General features: G+C 45.6%; 1 protein-coding gene across 2 annotated transcripts in view; it reads left to right on the forward strand.

The window, feature by feature from the left end:
* Window positions 1–21,497, forward strand: part of RAD54L2 (RAD54 like 2) — a 102,560-nt gene that overhangs the window by 80,057 nt on the left and 1,006 nt on the right. For both annotated transcript variants that reach the window (XM_034658388.1, XM_034658389.1), the window contains exons 8-23: window positions 433–615; window positions 756–889; window positions 2,465–2,661; window positions 3,753–4,095; window positions 4,783–4,960; window positions 6,448–6,699; window positions 6,922–7,040; window positions 8,780–8,898; window positions 10,646–10,745; window positions 11,518–11,723; window positions 12,361–12,533; window positions 13,013–13,209; window positions 15,794–15,993; window positions 17,382–17,471; window positions 20,051–20,143; window positions 21,336–21,497. The exon at window positions 21,336–21,497 is cut by the window's right edge and continues 1,006 nt beyond it. In XM_034658388.1, the coding sequence (XP_034514279.1) occupies window positions 433–615; window positions 756–889; window positions 2,465–2,661; window positions 3,753–4,095; window positions 4,783–4,960; window positions 6,448–6,699; window positions 6,922–7,040; window positions 8,780–8,898; window positions 10,646–10,745; window positions 11,518–11,723; window positions 12,361–12,533; window positions 13,013–13,209; window positions 15,794–15,993; window positions 17,382–17,471; window positions 20,051–20,143; window positions 21,336–21,497 (2,746 nt within the window). The remainder of the gene's footprint in view (window positions 1–432; window positions 616–755; window positions 890–2,464; window positions 2,662–3,752; window positions 4,096–4,782; window positions 4,961–6,447; window positions 6,700–6,921; window positions 7,041–8,779; window positions 8,899–10,645; window positions 10,746–11,517; window positions 11,724–12,360; window positions 12,534–13,012; window positions 13,210–15,793; window positions 15,994–17,381; window positions 17,472–20,050; window positions 20,144–21,335) is intronic.

Raw genomic sequence — 21,497 nt, forward strand, 5'->3', positions numbered from 1 at the left:
CTGATAGGAGGGAACAGAGTAGATTGTGTTGACCCAGAGCCCTGAATCAAGACCAGTGAGTGGAAGTTCCACGAAGACAGAGGTTGACTCAACGTAAGAACTCTTAATAAGAACTGCTCCTCATGGAATGGGCTGTCTTAAGGTAAGCAACGAAGGGCTGGGTGAGAGACCCTGTCAAGAATTTGGTACTGCAGATTTTTGCCTTTGATGGGCCATTGTACCAGGTGAATGATTTTCTGTGTTTTCTCTAAGATGACTGTCAGCAGCCAATAGACTAGTAAGGTACAGGGAAACTTCCGTAGCGGTCCACACTAACTGTATAGTGTGGTGTCTGCTTATTTACTTAATTCTGACTAATTCCAAGATGAGTAAAACTAAAGCCCTGGTCTTTGCCAGCTCCTTTAACTATTGCCCATGTTTATCCTTTGTCAGATTGGTGGGATCCGGTTCCTGTATGATAACCTGGTTGAATCCCTGGAGAGGTTTAAGACTAGTAGTGGCTTTGGCTGCATCCTGGCCCACAGCATGGGTCTGGGGAAAACTTTGCAAGTGATATCTTTCATCGATGTCCTCTTCCGCCACACGCCAGCCAAAACTGTCCTTGCCATTGTGCCGGTAAGAGTTGGGGAAGGCATCATTTACTCAGCCCTCTGAAGAGCTCTGGGTTAATGCCTTGCCGGGTACTGAAAAGCTCAGTGAGCTCAGCTTTGAGCTTGTTTCTTAAAACTCTCTTCCTGGACCTGGCTTTCTGACAGGTTAATACTCTTCAGAATTGGCTGGCAGAGTTCAACATGTGGCTTCCAGCTCCTGAAGCCCTTCCAGCTGACAACAAGCCTGAAGAAGTCCAGCCTCGCTTCTTTAAAGTTCACATCTTAAATGATGAGCACAAGTAGGTGGCCTACCTTCTCCTTCTTGCCCTTTCCTTTTAGACTTCTTTCTGGGATCTGGATATCAAGGCAGTCTGTTTGCATATGAACCCTGTCTTTCCAGATTTTTTTTGGTTTCTTAGTGTGCCCCCTGCCCCTTGTTACCCACTTTTTTCTCTACCTATCTTTTCAGTAAAGTCAGTTAGGTAGCCTGGGAAATTTCTTATGTCTGCTTGAAGATGTTTTTATGTCCTCAAAAATACGCATACGTTGTCCTGTTTTCCCGTGTGGATAGTAATAAAATTCAACATGATGAAATGAAACTGTCCACCTTTTAACTTTTCACCTTTTACATTTCTCTTTTTTAGAAGACTAATCAGCAGTCTCTTTTCAACACTAACGTACAGTTGACCTTTAATGCTATAACTTCCAGGCTTTGAAAAGTGCAAACTTTTGTTTTAGATTTAAATAAAATTATTTATATTCCATTTCATAAATTCAACTTGATTTCCCAAATTCTAAAACTATTTCTTGGTTCAGGCCAGCTATTCATGTTATTCTTTCCCCTCGCTGGCATGGATAATTGAGAAGATAGACTTTGTTTTCTGCAGAGGCTACCTTTTTTTTTTTTTTTTTTTTAAAGATTTTATTTGTTTATTCCACAGAGATAGAGACAGCCAGCGAGAGAGGGAACACAAGCAGGGGGAGTGGGAGAGGAAGAAGCAGGCTCATAGCGGAAGAGCCTGATGTGGGACTCGATCCCATAACGCCGGGATCACGCCCTGAGCTGAAGGCAGACGCTTAACCGCTGTGCCACCCAGGCGCCCCATGCAGAGGCTACCTTTTGTGATGTTTGGTCACACACATCAAAATGAGGAGACAGAGTGGCTCCATAGGTGGTTGATCACCTGCTCTTGTTTCTTGGATTTCAGGACTGTTAGTCCACATGCAGTTAATGAATTACAGTCAGGGCTCAGTTGTTTAGGAGTGGAGGGACTGTGCTGAGTGTCATCTGGGCTCTGCTGCTCTTTCTTCCTTATCACTTGTCCTTGGCTCTTTACTCACCAGGGCCCGGGCAGGTAAAATGCAGAATATTGTTTTTGCTTTTACTACCTTGTATTTATTATGGGAATAACTTGAAATTCTCTCTCAAATGTAGATTTGTAGCCATGCATGTATATCCAAGGGAGTTGTCACCTTTTTTTTAAGCGACCAAGAGGGGGTGGGTGGGTGGAGGGAGTGGGAGAGAGAATCTTAAGCAGGCTTAACACCTGGTGCGGAGCCCGACACTGGGTTCGATCTCACAACCCTGAGACCATGACCTGAGCCAAAATCGAGTAAGACGCTTAACCGACTGAGCCACCTGGGCGTCCCAGGAATTATCACTTTTGCTTGCCTTGTGCCATTGCATTTCTGTTTTTCTGCTGTTTGACTGTCATCGGTGACCCAGCTGTCTCTGGGATCCTGGGAAAGTCCTTGGGCAGCTGGCCAGCCACTGTAATGCTGCCACTGAGTGTACATCAACATGGCTCTGATTGTGAGCAGTTCTTCCTGGGGAGCAGTGGAAGCAGTAATTTTTTCTCTGTTTATTCTTGCAGGACAATGGCAGCTCGTGCTAAAGTGATGGCTGATTGGGTGTCAGAGGGTGGGGTGCTGCTGATGGGGTACGAAATGTACAGACTCCTCACCCTGAAGAAATCCTTTGCCACAGGTAGATCGAAGAAAACCAAGAAACGTTCTCACCCGGTCATCATTGATCTGGATGAGGAAGATCGACAGCAGGAGTTCCGGAGAGGTGGGCAGCCTATCCCCGGAATACTTCTAGGGGTGGTGTTTCAGGAAAAAAGAAATAGTGTCTGTAATAGCACCAAGTCAAATTTGAAGATTACTGATGTGAGTTGTATTGTCATGAACTAGAAATCCTGGTCCCTAAGATAGGTGAGATGACTTCTACTGGCTCTCAGAAGGTGTGCTGCTTTTCTTGTCTGCTGTGGAATTCTGGGTGAGCCATGCACAGGATGACTTAGGGAAACTCCCCTGCCCATTTGGCCCTGTTTCTCTCTCAGAGCAGTTGGGAGAGTGACTGTTCCCCTCACCTCGTCCTAGAGGTGTTTTGGGATAGCATTAAGAAAATACAAAGTATTTAAATCACTAGCATACAGAGTAGTAATAATATTATGAATTTATAAAAGAATTTATCTCCGTTCTTTTAGTGAAAGCCATTCTTCTCATAGTTCTGTTCCCTCTTTTCTAAGGGGCTTTTGCCCATTTGGAGAAGAATTTTTTTTTAGGTTCAGAAGCTGTTTCATTTTATAGGTCTCTTCATCTGTAGATATGTTTGTTCTAGGTTTGCTCCTGTGGTAGAGCTGGGAAGAATTTGCCATTTAGCAATGACTGGCAGGTAACTCCAGGAAGATTGTGTCCTTTAGCTAACTCCCCACCAGCCAGCCCACAGATGATGCCAAGATGCTGACAAGGGTGAGAGCCGTGTGCAGTGTCTGGATGATTCCCATCAGTCTCACCCAGACCCGTTTTTAATCCTAGTCTGGTACTCTGTAAAGTCACGCTCTCTGCCACCCAGTTGGCATAAGCCCTAGGAATGCAAGGTGTTTTACTTTTAGTCTAAAGGGAAAAAAAAAGAAAAAAAATATGGAAAGGAAAGAGGGAGAAGAGATTTACTGCAAGAGTCAATAGTCCAGGTTAACGTGTCACACCAAACGCGCAGGAGCCTGGATGGTTGGCTCCCTTTCGCTAATGGGGGCTGACTCTTGCTTTCCTGCTTCCTTCATTTCTTCTGTCTCCTCCAGGGTGCACCCCTACTTCTCATATTGTTGACTAAGAGCAGGCCCTCTCACCCTCTGACTCCGGATCCTCTTCCCTCCCTAGAGTTTGAGAAGGCCTTATGCCGCCCTGGCCCTGATGTGGTGATTTGTGACGAGGGACACCGCATCAAAAACTGCCAGGCCAGCACCTCGCAGGCCCTGAAGAACATTCGCTCTCGCCGTCGGGTGGTGCTGACTGGGTACCCCCTGCAGAACAACCTCATTGAGTACTGGTGCATGGTGGACTTTGTGCGCCCAGACTTCCTCGGCACCCGGCAGGAGTTCAGCAACATGTTTGAACGCCCCATCCTGAATGGACAGTGTATTGACAGCACGCCTCAGGATGTCCGCCTAATGCGGTACCGGAGCCATGTCTTGCACAGCCTCCTGGAGGGCTTTGTGCAGAGGTGAGCCATCCTTAGGGCCCTGTCTTTTGAATCCTCAGAGAGACCTTGGTGTAGTGGGCATTCAGAGCCGTCCCAAAGGGGAACTGTTACAGCAGGAGGGTCCCTTCCTAGTGAGTGATAGTAAAACTTTCCTTTTAGTGAGTAGCTTTTCCTGAATAGCACATAATGATGGATAGCCACTGTTTCAGTCCTCTGAAAGTTTGGCCTAGAAGTGCTTCCCTCAGAAGTTAATCTTTGAAGTTTCTAGAGATACCTGCCTTACTTGCCGAGAAGCAAAAGAGAGCTGGCCTTCTGCTGACTTGGCGAAAGCGTACAAGTGCTGGTTCTCAGGGGCATGGCCTCACCAGTTTCAGCATCTCAGTAGATGTAGTTAGGGTAGTCTAAAGCAGTCCCCTTGTTTTTCCTTGTTAAGTTGGCATGTGTGCAGAAAGCTTAGAGAAACAGCCCTGAATCCGGGTAGGAACCTGAAGTTCCCAATCTCTGCCACCCAGTCCTTTTTGCTCTAGTTCTTATCCTTAAAATGAGTTCCCTCTGATGGTCGCTAAACCAATCCTCACTATTGCAAGGCTGCTGTGAATGTGGAGATCCTCAAGAGGAGATGTGGCAGAAATGCAGAGTTCTCTTGTTTTCCTGCACTGACTCGTCCTGGCCACACGGGCTTGGCTGTTCTGATCTCTGCCTTTGTAGGAGAGGCCACACTGTGCTGAAGATTCATCTCCCTGCCAAGGAAGAAAATGTGATCCTGGTGCGGCTCTCGAAGATCCAGCGAGATTTGTACACACAGTTCATGGACCGCTTCCGAGACTGTGGTAGCAGTGGCTGGCTGGGGCTGAACCCCCTTAAGGCTTTCTGCGTGTGCTGCAAGGTATGTCGAGGCCTCGGGGAGTAACTGACGTATGGATGAAGGATGCACATGGTCCCAAGGGAGTTATTTCTCCTGGGAGTCCTTGATAAAGGAAGAATAAAGTGAGAGGGGCCATCCTTGGTTGGCTGCATCAGAGAACGGAAGCCCCCAAGGAGAGATGTGCCAGTGTGTGCTGCACAGTTCCTGGGGTTGCCACTCATAGCTTGGGATATATATGGTGCTCCTTGCAGTTGTGCAGGTCATTTGTACAACTTGTACCAAATTTGAGAAATCACTTCCTTTCTCACCGATTTTTTTCCCTTGGAAGAAAGGTAATGGAAGAACATTGTAGGGCAGTTTTTGACTGCTAATGTAATCAAGATTCAAGAAATATATAGCTTAGGGGCGCCTGGGTGGCACAGCGGTTAAGCGTCTGCCTTCGGCTCAGGGCATGATCCCGGCGTTGTGGGATCGAAGCCCCACATCAGGCTCCTCTGCTATGAGCCTGCTCTTCCTCTCCCACTCCCCCTGCTTGTGTTCCCTCTCTCGCTGGCTGTCTCTATCTCTGTCGAATAAATAAATAAACTCTTTAAAAAAAAAAAAAAAAAAAAGAAATATATAGCTTAGACAGGTAATTGGGGTACCTTCTGTTTGCTTCTGTGTTTAATGAGATTGAGATCTCTTTCATCCTGATAATGCTTGAGATGGTTTGGGGACGGAAGGGGCTAGGTATCTTTAGCACTAAGTTCATGAACAGGTGGATGAACCCTGACTTGTCTTTAGTATGTGCTCCCTGTTGCCTAATGAGGGACCTGTTTCTTTGACAGCTCTCAGCCGACCTGTTGGGTATTATTCCCGATTGACCACTGCTTTAATAAGTCAGCTGAAGGTGTGTGTCAGGGGACAGATGGGATTTCAACTTGGGTTTGTTTTTTTTTTTATAGCCACAGTCCTAGACCAGGGCCAGGAAACTACAGCAGACATGGTCTTTGAGGATGCTGTAGTGCCAACATGCCCTTCCTGTCCCCCTCCACCCCACCCCTCTGGCCACCTGCACCCCGGGAATTCTCAACTCCTGCCAGGAATAGTCCCTGAAATGACTTCTGGTGGTCATCTGTAAGCCAGATACATTTGTCCGTAGGGAGAGATTAGTCTTGTTTCATACTTTCATATAGTAGTTGGCTATAGCCACACAAAAGAGGAACATTATTATTTTTATTTAAATAAGAAAGCAAGGCTTTTGACACAGCCTTTCTGATTATGTACCAAACATATGGGCATGCCCACTGGTAGGAACTCTTCCACTCGTGTTATGGCGATCACAGTTGATTAGTTAAAACGAGTGTGTAGGCTCTTTGGCTATGAGGGGGTTGGAGATACTTTGACTTTTGGTGTGACAGTGTATGCTGTGGGAGGTGTGTTTGAGCAAGTGCATGTTTCCAGACTCCCTAGGATACCCTTAGATTGTTCTCTGCCCTGTGCCACTTCTCCTTTAACTTGAACCTCAGATCTGGAATCACCCGGACGTGCTGTATGAAGCCCTTCAGAAGGAAAGTCTGGCCAATGAGCAGGACCTAGATGTGGAAGAGCTTGGCTCAGCGGGGACTAGTGCCCGCTGCCCGTCACAGGGAACAAAAGGCAAGGGGGAGGACAGCACCTTGGCCTCCTCAATGGGAGAGGCAACCAACAGCAAGTTCCTACAGGGGGTTGGCTTCAACCCTTTCCAGGAGCGAGGCAACAACATTGTCACGTATGAATGGGTGAGTCAAGCAGATTCTTCTGTGCCCATAAACCACTGCTGAGAAGGGATGGTACGAATCCTGTGTGGGGAAAGGGTAGGGGTTGCATAATGTACTGTACTGCCAAGGTCTCTGCAGGGAACTATAAAGGTTGTCCATGAGCTTCTGCTTTGGGAGGAGTGAATTTTATTTCTAGTGTTCTGGCATGGACCTGCTCTAAGCTGCCTCATTTCTCTCTTACAGGCCAAGGACCTTTTGACTAATTACCAGACTGGGGTCTTAGAGAACTCTCCCAAGATGGTACTGCTTTTCCACCTGATTGAGGAAAGTGTCAAGCTTGGGGACAAGATTCTTGTGTTCAGGTAGGAAGGGAAATTTCCCTATGGCATTGTGTATCTGTAGTAGAGTGACACAGCCCCTACGGGGTGAGATCGTCTGGGGTTACCACAGCATCCCCCCTGCCTTTTTTCTTCATGCCTCTGCAGCCCAGTGGTTCTTGTGAGGACCTTCTTGCATTTCATCTCTTTTTGGAGTTTCTTATTTTGCCCAATGTGATTTCTCTGCAGAGAACAATTTGAAACACTAGGCTGACATCAGACGTCATAGTCTAATCCTTCAAATTATGGCCCGGGTCAGATCTGGTGCGTGGCCTGCCTGGGAGCTAGTTTTTACATTTTTAAAAAAAGATTTTTATTTATTTATTTATTTAAATAAATAAATAAATAAAGTGTGCCTGTAAGCAAGCTAGGTGGTGGGGGGAAGACGGGGGAGGGAGAGGGACAAACAGACTCCCCACTGAACATGGAGCCCAACGTGGGGCTTGATCTCATGACCCTGAGATAATGACCTGAGCCAAAACCAAGAGTAGGACATTCAAGCAACTGAGCTACGTAGGCACCCCTAGTTTTTACATTTTTAAAGGGTTTTTAAAAAGAGGGAGAAGAATATTTGACAAACTGTATGTGGTCTGCAAAGCCTAAAAATATTTACTGTCTGGCTCTTTATAGAAAACATTTGCTGACTTCTGGTCTAATCTGCTTCAGTCTTTCCCCAGCCTCTTTTTTTTTTTTTTTTAATTAAAGATTTTATTTATTTGACAGAGAGACAAACAGCAAGAGAGAGAACATAAGCAGGGGGAGTGGGAGAGAGAGAAGCAGGCTTCCCGCTGAGCAGGGAGCCCGATGTGGGGCTCCATCCCAGGATCCTGGGATCATGGCCTGAGCTGAAGGGAGACACTTAACGACTGAGCCACCCAGGCGCCCCCCCCTTTTTTAATTAAAAAATTTTTGTGGGGGCACCTGGCTGGTTCAGTCAGTAGAGCATGCAGTTCTTATTTTCAGGATTGTGAGTTCAAGCCCCACGTTGGGTGTGAAACATACTTTAAGAAAAAAAAAATTGGTTTTTTGTTGGTTTGTTTTTTGTGCTTTGTGTATAAGGCCAAATAAGTAATATGATTTGTTCCAGAGTCACATTCTCAGTCTGGCCAGAACTTTGATGTCCATCAAGGCCTGAGTCCTCAGGGAAAAGACAAAGTTGATTGTTTTTTGTTGTTGTTGTTCTGTCCAGATTATACTCCAATGAGAGCTAAGTGGCAGGAGCCTGGCTTGAGAGCCTCGCAGAGTGAGGGTTTCCATGGGTGACACATTTTGAAAGGATAGCAGTGATTCTAACTGGGGGAGAGTCTAGTGTTCACTGGTTTTAAGTTATCACTTTTGAGGAGACTGCCTCTCTGTATAACTTGAAAGCAGCCAAGTAATTCTGTCTCCTTAGTAAGACGCATAATATTGATTGTGGCCTATAATTCAATCTAATGTATATTCATGCAATGTTAGTTTTTAATGTTGTTGCTACGTGTTACCGTGCACTCAGCTAAACCCCAGAATTTTTCAATTGAGGAAGTAATAGGAGATTACTTAGATGACTCTGCTCCCATTATGAGCTAGGGAGAATATCCTTGGTGGTTCTTTGCGGGGTTACCTCTCATGGGGTGCAGGTTCTGGGAGTTCCCACTGTCAGAAGGCTGCACATGGTTGTGAGCCCATTGGGGAACAAGATTCCTTTGGGTCTGGGAGCCTTCTGAACCAAATGTTGTCCCTTCCAGCCAGAGCCTTTCCACGTTGGCTCTCATCGAGGAGTTCCTAGGGAAACGAGAAGTGCCCTGTCTACCTGGTGCTGATGGGCAAGGAGTACAGAAGTGGGTTCGAAACGTCAGCTACTTCCGTGAGTTCATTGCTGCTTTGTTGCTGGAGTCTTTTCCTTCTCTGCCTTTTTATCTTCTACTCTGTTCTCCATCCAATGAGTAGGAGTATCTGGAGTAGCCAGGGAGCAGGGAGATATTCAGAGCAAGCTGCTGTGTGAGGCACTGTACTAGGGACTGGGGAGCTTGGGAAAGATAGGGGGAGAGCCAGGAAGTAGAAGGCAAGCCTTGTCTTCATCTGACAACTCCAGGACAAATACAAAGTAGCACTGGTTGAGTGCCCTAACAGGTTCTAAGGAGAACAGAGTCATTGCGGGGAGAATGGTTGGATAACGCTTCCTGGAGGAGGTGGAACTTGCAGTATATTTGCAAAGATGGGGATAATTTGAATATTTAGAGTTAGTGTGGCCCAGAGGTCACTCTAGGAAGGAGAAGCAGAGTGAATATAAATAAGCTCAGATGATGCATTCTCTAGAGTGGAGATAATGTCCTAAAGGGGTGAAAATTAGTTCTTGAGGGGACAAATTTTTTTTTAACTTTTCAAAAGTATAGAGCACAAATAGGCATGCAGTAAATAAACATATACAGAATATCTGTGGTATTTAAAATTTCATGAGGGGCATGTTGATTGGGGGAAAATGTATAAAAAAGCTCCTTAAGGGGGCAGTAATGAAAAACAAGAGTTGAGAAATACTAACCTCAGGTACTTACTGTCCAGATATTGACATTTGGGCCAGATAATTCTTTTTGTAGGGGGCTGTCCTGTGCATTGTGGGATGTTTAGCCACGTCCCTGGTCTCTACTCATTAGATGGCGGTAGCATCCACCTAGTGATAACAACCAAAAATGTCTCCACACATTGCCAAATGTCCCCCTGTAGGGTGGGAGGGCAAGGAAATCACCCTTGTTGAGAAGCACTGGCCTAAGGGAAGTATTTAGAGAATGGAGGCACAGGGGGTGGTAGGAAGACCTCCAGCACAGGGTCTAGGCCACAGCCGGTGTTGACTATAGGCTTGCCCAGTGAGTCAGTGCTGAGCTATGCTTAGAATTTGTGGGAAGTCAGGTTGGAAAGGTAGGTTGGGTGCCAATTGAGAGAGCTTCTAGTACCAGGCAATTAAACTAAGGCTTCCTGTAACAGTAGCAATCCAGGCTCCACGTGGTGTTTCATCTCCTTAGCTGTGCCCTTTTCTCTCTTTTCCCTGGGGTGACAAATGTAGCCCCCTCCTCTCTTAGTCATGCTTCTTCTTAACTGAAGGTTACTTTTTTTTCTTCCTTTAAGCTTCCCTCTTTTCAACCATATGCCCCGTCCTACTGTTCCAGATCTGTTCGTTTTAATGTCTCCTTAGATCAAGTTCTTAATCACAGGAGCTTGTAACAGTGCAAATTCCTGATGGAGGGACATCATCCATATCAAAACAGAACTCTCGGTCCTTCTTACACTCACCAGGCAGGTCACCCTGAGCCAGTGCTTACCAAGCTTCCCTATTTAGGGTGATTCTTATGCACCCTGAAGTCTAGGAACCTTGGTCTTAGAATTGACCTAAAATACTAAAGAGAGAAACATAGTTCATAATCCTTGTTGCACATGGGGGTATTTTTAGATTATAGGTGTTTGGGTCTCACTGTAGACCCATGGAGTGTCCAGGGGAGTGGAATCTGAGTATTGTAAGTGTATTTTTCTTTTGTTTTAAAAACAAATTTGCCCAGTGATTTTGCTGTGTACCCCCTGCCCTCATCTGTCCATTTCTTGTGGTTTTCCTTCTCTCCTAGGGCTAGATGGTAGCACCCCTGCCTTTGAGAGGGAGCGGCTCATTAATCAGTTCAATGATCCCAGCAACCTCACCACCTGGCTGTTCCTTCTGTCCACAAGGTGAGTGGATCCTGAGAGGGGAGGTCAGAGGGCTGTATTCAGGGCAGTTGGCCACATAGGCAGATACCCAAAGGCTCATCCAAGTTCTTTCAGAAGAGATCTACTCAGGTATGTGACTTGTTTTTGAGGTCAGAGAGGGAACCCCAGAAGAAAGTTGTGTTAGGAGGGTAATCATGATAGTGTCATGAAGTGTTTTGAGACCTTCATCAACAACGGTCATAATTAGCTTTTCTCTCAGGAGTGTTTTGAGACTTAGATGGTGTGATTAATGTGAAAGTTGCTTTAAAAAGTGGAAAGTGTTAAAAAAAAAAAAGTAGAAAGTGTAATGTAACTGTAAAAGACTGATAGCAGTATTTCTCTCATGCCAAGCAGCTTGAAGCCTGTGCTGCATTCTGCCATCACAGTGCCCTTGGTGGGTATAAACCAGTCATTTTCCAAGGCTGGTAGACTAAACACACCCAAAACATCTGCATGCAGATGTCTCCCTTCAAGTGACATTACTCTGGGGCCAGGATGCAGGGGCCTTACCAATTACAGAAGAGTGGAGAGTGGGTTTTCTTTCTGAGCTGGTAGACACTTCTGTGTTGGATTTTCAGGACATATTTTTCAGTGCTTGAGGAATGTACTGTTCATCAGCAGGACAGTAGAATCCTCCAGTATTTTGTGCTTAGGACAAAGGAGATAATACTGGGGCAGGAGTCACAGAGTGAAACCAATTTAAAAACTGTCTTTAAAACTAAAAGTTCTGTGATTGTTGGCTTGTGTTTTAAAGGGCCGGGTGCTTGGGTGTGAATCTGATTGGTGCCAACCGAGTGGTGGTGTTTGATGCTTCCTGGAACCCTTGCCATGATGCCCAGGCAGTATGTCGGGTATACCGTTATGGCCAGAAAAAGCCCTGTCACATCTATCGCCTTGTAGCTGATTTCACCCTTGAAAAGAAGATCTATGACCGTCAGATTTCCAAGCAGGGCATGTCAGGTGGGACATCTTTCAGGCTCAGTACTATCCTTATTGTATCAGTGGTGGGAAGAGAAGGGCAGGTTGTGGGAACACAGGCAGGCTTTGAATCACAGAAAGCCAGCCGTTCTTCCCGTCTCGTTCTGATTCAAATAATTTTTCTTTTTTTTTTTAAGTTTTTTTTTTTTTTTAAGATTTTATTTATTTATTTGACAGAGAGAGACAGCCAGTGAGAGAGGGAACACAAGCATGGGGAGTGGGAGAGGAAGAAGCAGGCTCCTAGCAAGGAGCCTGATGTGGGGCTCAATCCCAGAACACCGGGATCATGCCCTGAGCCAAAGGCAGATGCTTAACGACTGCGCCACTTAGGCACCCCCGATTCAAATAATTTCTTTAAGAGGGGACTAACCTCAGCTTGTCAAGGGCAGGTGTAATGAAAAGAGCTGAGCTAGGTGTGCAGGTTTCTTTTTTGATATTTCCATTTCACCAGGGCTTCAGACCTGGTCTTTGACTTTCAAATATGGGATGGCCCGAGGTTGTTTAGATATTAATGACAATTATGCGAACCACAACCTCTCTTCTCTGCCAGTCTTTGTAGCTGTGCTTTCGTAGTCTTCTTGGCCATGTACTGACTCTCTCCATGTCTTCTTCCTTCTAGATCGAGTGGTAGATGATCTTAATCCAATGCTGAACTTTACCCGGAAGGAGGTGGAAAACCTACTGCACTTTGTTGAGAAGGAGCCAGCTCCCCAAGCATCCTTGAACATAAAGGGGATCAAGGAGCCAGTCCTGCAACTTGCCTGTCTGAAGTATCCTCACCTCATCACCAAGGTGAGAACCTGGAGGGAGGCTTACCTGGCAAATCTGTTTCCTTCATCTGAGGTTCTGTTTCATGCAGAGGACTTGAACTCGGCTGATTCTCCTCCTTGCCCCATGCAGTCCCCCAACCACCTATTCCCACCCCAGTCTTGTCCTAGGATAGCTCAGCTTACCCATGTGGAATAATTTGGCCAGTGTGAGTTTTTCCTAGCAGAAAGAAGGGGGACAATTCTAGAAATGTAGTCTGTTAATTCTCTGAACTCTCCCATCCTTTTGATATAGAAGGAAGACTTGGGTTTGTAAAGGTGTGGCTGGGTTAGAGTTGTGAATTATACTCTTGACAAGACAGTAAACCTGCCTGTGTGTCTGTGAGCAGACTCTCTGCAAGTGCTGGAGATAGCCCTTTTTTGTTTTCAGAGGAAGCCTCATTGTATGTCAGTCATGTTGGCACAAAGACTGGTAATTAAATCAACACCCTCCTGTGTCCCCAGGAGCCTTTTGAGCATGAGTCATTGCTCCTTAACCGAAAGGATCACAAGCTGACCAAGGCTGAGAAAAAAGCAGCAAAGAAAAGCTATGAGGAAGACAAGCGCACATCCGTCCCCTACACCCGCCCATCATATGCACAGTATTACCCTGCCAGTGACCAGAGCCTGACCAGCATCCCTGCTTTCAGTCAGAGAAACTGGTGAGTCACTGAAAGGGGAGGAAGGTCTGCTGCCGGGCCAAGCCCAAACCTTTTGACTGGTTCTGTTTTTAAACAAAGGGAGAGCCTACAACTAGCTCATTGGCTGTTGTGAACTGACAGGTTCTGCTCTCGGATGAGGTGCCGAAGCAGTTCAGCAGCCCTGGTGTTTAAGTAGTGGTTGTGGCTGGAAGAGTGAGCCACTGGCCTTGTGACTCAGAAGAGTCTTTCTGGACTCCTGGAGAAGGTGCAGCTTCCTAAGACACAGAGGCCCAACCCTCCCACACAGCTGCCTTCATATCCATAGTGCCTTGGTCCTAGATCCTGCTTAAACAGTGAAGTTCAAGGGTGAAGGCCAGGTCTTTTGTGAGTCTTGGATTGCAGGTCAAGAAATTCTCCTGCTCTTACTGGGATTTCATTCTGTGCTTGTGCTACAATCCTGAGGAAAAAAATTTTTTTCTTGAGTACAGCTTCTAGAACTGTTCAAAGTATGAACACATTGGAAGCCAATTGCTGAGCAAAGAGAGAGGCTCTTTGTAAGAAATTACAAAACCATTATCTAGGTTTAATTTTTTTTTTTCATTTCAAGACAAAGTACCTCATAGGCCTTACGAGATCAGCCACCTGATTTGTTTAAAAACTTTATTATCTTGAATTAAAGATTATCATTTTATTTGGGGGGGATAGATTTAAATTTTCTTTTATTTAAAAAGATTATTTATTTATTTGAGAGAGAGCGAGAGCAGAGGGTATAAGAACACGAGTTGGGGGGGAGAGGGGCAGAGGGAGAGGAAGAAGCAGGCTCCTGGCTGAGCAGGGAGCCCGACATGGGGCTCGATCCCAGGACCCCTGAGCCGATGCTCAACCAACTGAGCCACCCAGGTGCCCTAAAACTTTTTTCTTAGGGAGATTCCATGTTAAAAAAAAAACTTGACAAATGAGATTCTAAAGGAACTGGAACCATGTAAATTTTATGGAAGACTAGTATTTGGTGAGTAAATTTGCTACTTTTTATGTATACAATGCTTTCAAGAAAAACATTATTCTCTTTCAAAGCCTTTAGACTTTATTTCTGTGTCATTTTCCAGGATACTGTTGCCTGGGAATGTTCTCCCTTCTTGTCCTCCACCCCTTTTGTTCTCTTTTTTTGGGCTTTCCCATGGAACGACAGGAGTGGACAAAGCCTGAACCCAGTGGGAGAAAAGCCATGTTGAGGGGAGATATGACAAATGGGCTGGGCTCTGAGGCGATGTCAGCTCCTTTTCTGGCCCAGCTCTGGCCCTGTGGGAGGCACCAGCCTCTCACAGCACTTGGTGAGCCATACTATGATCCTGCTGATTCCTCATCCTGTCTGGGTATATGTGAGGAGGGTTTCCTGCCCAATTTCCTCACTTCAGCTCTTCCAGAGTAGGGGCCTTGGGCTACATTCCTGTTACCCTGACTTTTACCCTGATCTGACTTTGGATCCTGGGAAGAGTCTCACTGACATTCGACCAGAGCCATTAGCTCTCCTGCAAAGCTACCCTGGGCGGATGGAGGAAAGGGGACCCAGACGTGGTGAGCTTACTGTGCTGTGTAGCCTATCTGGGAATGTGGAAGTCCGGACAGGGCCCAGAGGACTGCCCAGAGGTGCCTATAGCAACCTCAGAGCAATGTTCGTCAGTCAGGTAAGGAAGAATATACCAATCCAAGGAGGTTCTCCCCCAAAACTAAAGACCAAAGGCACAAACTTCAGAAAGCTTATAGACAGGGTCTTAATTTTAAAAATTTTAAATCAGGAGTAGCTTTCTCAAGGTACCAACATCCAGTTGAAAAGAAGGTGGAGAATGAAGAGTACGTCACTGAACATGGGGGGCATTTTGGTGTGCTGGCATAAGACATGCACAGCCAGTGCCAGTGCTTAGGCTGGCCATGGCTGTGTGCCGGTCAGAAGCCTGGATTTTGTGAACAGCTTTTTGGCGGCCGCTGCTTTTGTGGTAGTCATGACTTAGGCACTTTGGACACTGGCCCTAGGAGGAGCCCAGTGAAAGGTAATGTGGAAGAGAGAGGTGTCTGCATTACTTATTGGAACTTGAGGTTCCAGAGAGTAAAGATGGTTGAAATTGGATAGATGCTCTCTCAGGATCACCTGAATGTGTGGCATCACATGGCCCTTTTTCCTTGGGTGAATGGGAACATTCCACCCATATGTCTTCAACTTGGTGAGCACTGTGTTCTGAAGAACTTTTCCTCCCTTGTTGCATCTTTACCTCTTCCTAACTTCCCTCCAAAAACTAATTCCTAATGTCTGTAAACAGTCCAAATTCTAGAGGAGCAAATGTCACCTCACATCTCCAAAAAGGTATTATTTCACCAACATCTGATTCTTCTTAGACTCTGAGAGGCTTTATCCCTTGCTGCCATTCAGTCTCGGTCCTGCCTCTAGTCTCCTTTTCAGTTGGCCATACTCTGCAGGTTCTTTGCTCCATCTCAGCAGCAAGTGAGGCTGTAGAATGGGGGAACCTGGAGAAGCTCTGCAGCCTTTGCAGAAAGGTAAGTAAGGGCTGTTCTGCTGAACTCTCTTAGTGTGTTTGTCCCTCTCTCACAGGCAGCCAACACTGAAGAGTGATGAGAAGCCTGTGGCCAGCGTTCGTCCCGTGCAGTCCACCCCCATCCCCATGATGCCCCGGCATGTCCCACTGGGAGGCAGTGTAAGCTCTGCCTCCAGCACAAATCCAGCTATGAACTTCCCGATCAACTACCTGCAGCGTGCGGGGGTCCTTGTGCAGAAAGTGGTCACCACAACAGGTTGGGATCTCCTAAGTCCTCTTCCAGGGCTGTCCCTTTACGTTGTTCATTCAGGAAGTATTTATTAAACACCTTTGTATTCTAGGCCTTACTACATTAGCACTGTGGGTAAAAATAGAGAAGATAGTCTCTGATCTTGAGGAATTTGCATTCTAATGGAATATCTTAAGAATTATAACACAGTATTGGGTTTTCTTAAATGTCATGCATGGGATAGACACAGCAGAGATTGTGAAAATGTCACTGGGACACAGAGTTGGTCTGAGAGAGGTGTGAATGTGTTGAGTCCTGCCTGACTGTAGGGTCAGCTGGGTATAAAGGACGACTGTCAACCTCCCTACTTAATTAGAAGACCTGAAGGTCACTTGCTTCTTTCTTTGTGAGTTTGATATGGGTTGAGCTTGGTGGGCCTGTGGCAGGAGGCTGGCAGCCTGTCTGTCTCTGCGATTGGTTCTGTGACTCAGGGTAATTGGAAAGGAAAGCGTTTCATAGAGCTGTGTTTCATCTTATTGTCTATAAATATTCATGGTACATAAGTTTTAATAAAAATATCTTGTTTTTTTTGAGTATGAAAATAATACGTGTCCATTGTTAAATAATTGTGAAATGGGCAGAAGCAAAAAGAGAGCACCTTGAGGCCCTGCTTCTCTGCTGATTCTTGAACATACTTTTTATCCTTTAGTTTTAGCAAGGAAGAGGATGAGGCCTCTCTTGGAGGCTAAAGTGATGTGGAGCAGATAGATGCAGATAGTTTAGGGAGGAGGAAAACAAACACATGTAGAAATAATCATCTGAACTAGAACTTTCTCCAAACTAAAACTCTATGAGCTGTGTTTCATCTTATTGTCTATAAATATTCATGGTACATAAGTTTTAATAAAAATATCTTGTTTTTTTGAGTATGAAAATAATACGTGTCCATTGTTAAATCATTGTGAAGTGGGCAGAAGCAAAAAGAGAGCGCCTTGAGGCCCTGCTTCTCTGCTGATTCTTGAACATACTTTTTATTCTTTAGTTTTAGCAAGGAAGAGGATGAGGCCTCTCTTGGAGGCTAAAGTGATGTGGAGCAGATAGATGCAGATAGTTTAGGGAGGAGGAAAACAAACACATGTAGAAATAATCATCTGAACTAGAACTTTCTCCAAACTAAAACTCTATGAGTTTTTAACTAAATCAAAGGAAATTGATCAGAAAGATGATTGGATTTCTAAAAAGTTTCTCGTTTTCCTAGTATTCTTTGCCCCGCTTGCCTCATCCTCTTTGGTTCAGACCTCCGCTCCACTGAGAGGCTTTAGGGAAGCCACTTAGGAACAGGGGTGGATGTGGACTTTGCATCTTCTTTCCCCCTCAGTCAGGTCATCTAAATCTGAGGTCTGTGTCTTCACTAGATATTGTTATTCCTGGACTCAACAGCTCCACAGATGTACAGGCAAGAATTAATGCTGGTGAGAGCATCCACATCATCCGTGGGACAAAAGGTGAGAGCCTGATCAAGATGCCATCCTTTACCTTTGGTTCAGAGTGTGGGGTTAGGAAGCAGAAGAAATATATACAGCTTGAGCTAGAGGAAGGATTGGAATTATCCTATAAGAGTGTCACATGTGGGAGAAGCATGAGAAAAAGACATTTCTAGGAGCTTAGCAGAGTTGGGGTGGGCCCAAAAGTGATTTGTCAGTGGCTTAAAAGAATAGAGTTAGGGTTCCTGCATTCCCATATTTTGCCATTGGTTTTTTGGAGAATCTTGAGGTGGGTTTGGATAGACACTGTGTTTTGTGTCAGTCTCAGCCTGTTGATAGTTTTGCTATCAGCTAGAAGTCCCTCACCACTCACTAGTAATAGTGGCAAGCCCCCGCAGACATTTGCCAGAGCCAGTCTTATGGCTGGACTGGCACTTGTGGTTCTTACTATGATTGCAAGATGTTACGTCAGCAACAGCCATCAGTGAACTTTGAAAAAACAACGTCTATTACAGATTCTGGAGGGTACACAGCACCCCAGGGCCACACAGTGAGGTCATGGGTAAAGAGAGAGAGAGGGGGAGAGAAGACCTGGTCTCTCTTAGAGTCCAGGAGTTGGAGTGGTTAGAGTTCTATGGGTTTACCCTTTATTGGTGAATTTAAAACATAAGAGCAGGGGCACCTGGGTGGCTCAGTCGGTTAAGCGTCTGCCTTTGGCTCAGGACATGATCCCAGGGTCCTGGGATGGAGCCCCACATCGGGCTCCTTGCTCAGCGGAGAGCCTGCTTCTCTCTCTCCCTCTGCTGCTCCCCTGCTTGTGTGCTCTCTTTCTGTGTCAAATAAATAAATGAAATCTTTTTAAAAAAATAAACATAAGAGCAGGAGTTAGGGTATGGGAAGGGAAAAGCAGGGTGACTCGAGGTTCAGTTTTCTGGGTTACTCTGGGATTTCTAAAAGGGGACAGCCTGATTCCTCGTGTAGTTGTTTAGCTAGTAGCTGTGTCATACAGGTGCAATTTGTTTATTCAAGATGGATGCCTTGACCATCAAAAGCTTAATGCCTGGCACTTAAACTACATACAGGGAGACCAAAAGTGGAGGGACGGAGCTGTGGAATGGATTATAAACTAACATGAATGTTACTCTGTCATCTTACCCACTTGCTCAGAGTAGGGTGGAGATCTCCAAGAGGAAGTGCATTGGGTGGATGAATTAGTATACATGGCTGCATGACAGATATTTGAATGTGGTAATTTAAGATTTATTTATTTATTTTAGAGAGGGGTGGAGGAGGAGCAGAGGGAGAGGGGGGAGAGTCCTAAGCAGACTGCCTGCTGAGCATGGGGCCCAGTGCTGAGCTCGGTCCCATGACCCTGAGATCATGACCTGAGCCAAAACCAAGAGTTGGTCGCTTAACCAACTGTACCGCCCAGGCGCTCCTTGAGTGTAGTAATTTAAAAAGTCTGCTGCCTCTGGCCTCCTTACAGAGGGAGATGAGATTGCTAGAATGAGAATTCTGGACCGGACATTGTCAGGATGTAATATGAGCCTATCGTTCATACCATCCTTTACTGTATGAGGCTCCCTGAGGTTCTTTGTTTAGCAAGGAGATCTTGCCCTAGCCACTGTTGGGTCAAAGTACCTTTAGGCTCAGGGAAAAGATGCCATGAAGCACATGACACACAGAGAAGATTATACCCAGCCCCCTTACTAGACTGTTCGTAGCCTAGAGCATGGGTAAGCAAACTATGGCCCATGGGCCAAATCCTGCCTGCTTCCTGTTTCTGTACCTGTGAGCTAAGCATGGGTTATATATTTTCAGTTGGTTGAAAAAGAAAAAAAGAATAGTATTTTGTGGAACCTGAAAATTATATGAAATTCACATTTCAGTGTCCATAAGTAAAGATCTTTGGAGCACAGCCACCCCCAGCTGTTTTTATGCTATAGTAGCAGAGTTGAGTGCTTGCAACACTTTGGCCCACAAAGCAAAAATATTTACTAACTGACCCTTTAAGAAAATGTTTGCTGACCTCTGACCTAGAGGCAGACCTGACCTTCTAGGAGATTGATCAAAAGACAGAGAAGGTAGGTTACTGTTCCTGTGGGAATAGAATGCTGGTCTTGAATTATTCCTGTCAAGGGAGAAGAGGGTGTTGAGGCAATGAGGCTCTTTCTTCCCAGATCAAGAGGAGGACCCTTGCCAGAGTACTTCGCCCAGAACCAAGGCAGCCACCTTTCTCTCTCTCCCAGCACCCCATTTATTTCCTCCATTGCATTAACCTTTCCTGGTATTTTCTGACATCATTGTCTGTCTCCTCCTCTAGAGGGTGAGCCCCATGAAGCAGGGCCCTTTTCTGTCTTGTGTTCTTCTGTGTCTAGGACAATGCCTCGTACATGGTAGTCATGCCATGTTTGTGGAATGAATGAATAATATTGGGTCCACAGCTCAGCCACTCCACTTGTCATTTCAGGGGTCTTGAGAGAGGGTGTGAGACCTAATTTTATAACTGTTTCCCAGCCCATGGTGCCTAGGCCTGGAGTTTCCCAGAGTTGGCTGATTGCATGTTGGCTCCTAGCAGTCTTCCTCCTGTTTATTCTTAGGGACGTACATCCGCACCAGTGATGGGCGGATCTTTGCTGTCCGGGCAACTGGCAAACCGAAGGTCCCGGAAGATGGTCGGATGGCTGCCTCAGGTATAGTGGCTTCTACTTTCTGTTGACCTACATCGCACTTTTTGCTTTTGGTTTGGTTTGTAATTAATTTATTTTTTGAATAATGTGTACATGGTTCACAATTTAAAAAGTGTAAGGGGGTAAAATGAAAAGTAAGTTCTTCTCCCCACCCCAAGCCCCCAGTCATCCACTGTAGCTTTTTGGCGGTGCTGCTCTCGTTTACTTTTTTCAGAGATACATTATACATATACATGAATGTGTGTGCGCATTAGTGTGTGTGTGAGTCTCTGTGTTAAATATATATATGTAAGTTTTCTCTGATCTTTGTTTTAAGATTTATTTACCTGAGACAGAGAGAGCAGCTCAAAGAGTTTGGGCGGGGGCACATTAACAATGTTAGGAGGTCTGGCCAGGTTCCCCTCTACAGGAGTGGCTCTCTTCCATCCTTCTGCCATGGAGTATGAGCACTACATTGCTCTTGTTCCCAACTTCTGTTATGGAAATCTCCATACCTACAGACAAACTGAAGGAACAACACCCATGTACCCTGCATCTAGATCCAATGACTGTTACTGTTCTCATAAACTTTCTTCTGTCTCTCTCTCCCTTCCTCTTACTGGAACTGTTTGGAAGTTGAAGATGGCATGTCATTTTGCCATAAGTACTTCAGCACACATCTCCTAAGAATAAGGATATTCTTCTCCCAGCCACAACACCATTATCACACTAAAACAAAAGTTAACAACCCCATAATATTACCTACTATCCGGGCTGTATCCCCACTTGTCCCAGTTGTCTTTCACAGCCATGAATTTGGCTTTGTTTTTAAACCAGGATGGACCACTTTTTAAACTTATTTTTCCTTTTCTCTCCCATCCTGGTGACTGGCTGTCTCTGCCCCTTCTCAGAAAGAGTCCAGCTAATTTTAAGAATGATCTCTTAGCATTTGATATTCATTATCTCCTATGATTCACCTTGGTTGAGTTTCACAGATTGGGGAACTGGGGTGCAGAGAAGTTACATGTCCTGTTTCCTCGATCAAATGATTTCTTTCTTTGTGACTGGGAAAAGTTGACTGGAGGATGTTGTTTGAACATCAGACTCTTTGAATTTGGGGGACCACAGGACAAGATTATTTTTTTAATGAAATTTTTCCTACACCCTCCTCTCCCTGGCCATTCTGGTTCTCAGTTACCTACATTTTATTCCCCAGGTTCCCAGGGGCCTTCTCTTGAGTCCACAAGCAACGGCAGACACAGTGCCTCATCACCTAAAGCCCCCGACCCTGAGGGGCTGGCCAGGCCCGTCTCTCCAGACAGCCCGGAGATCATCAGTGAGCTCCAGCAGTATGCAGATGTGGCTGCCGCCAGGGAAT

Source organism: Ailuropoda melanoleuca, chromosome 4 (assembly GCF_002007445.2).
Source record: "Ailuropoda melanoleuca isolate Jingjing chromosome 4, ASM200744v2, whole genome shotgun sequence".
NCBI classification, from domain to species: domain Eukaryota; kingdom Metazoa; phylum Chordata; class Mammalia; order Carnivora; family Ursidae; genus Ailuropoda; species Ailuropoda melanoleuca.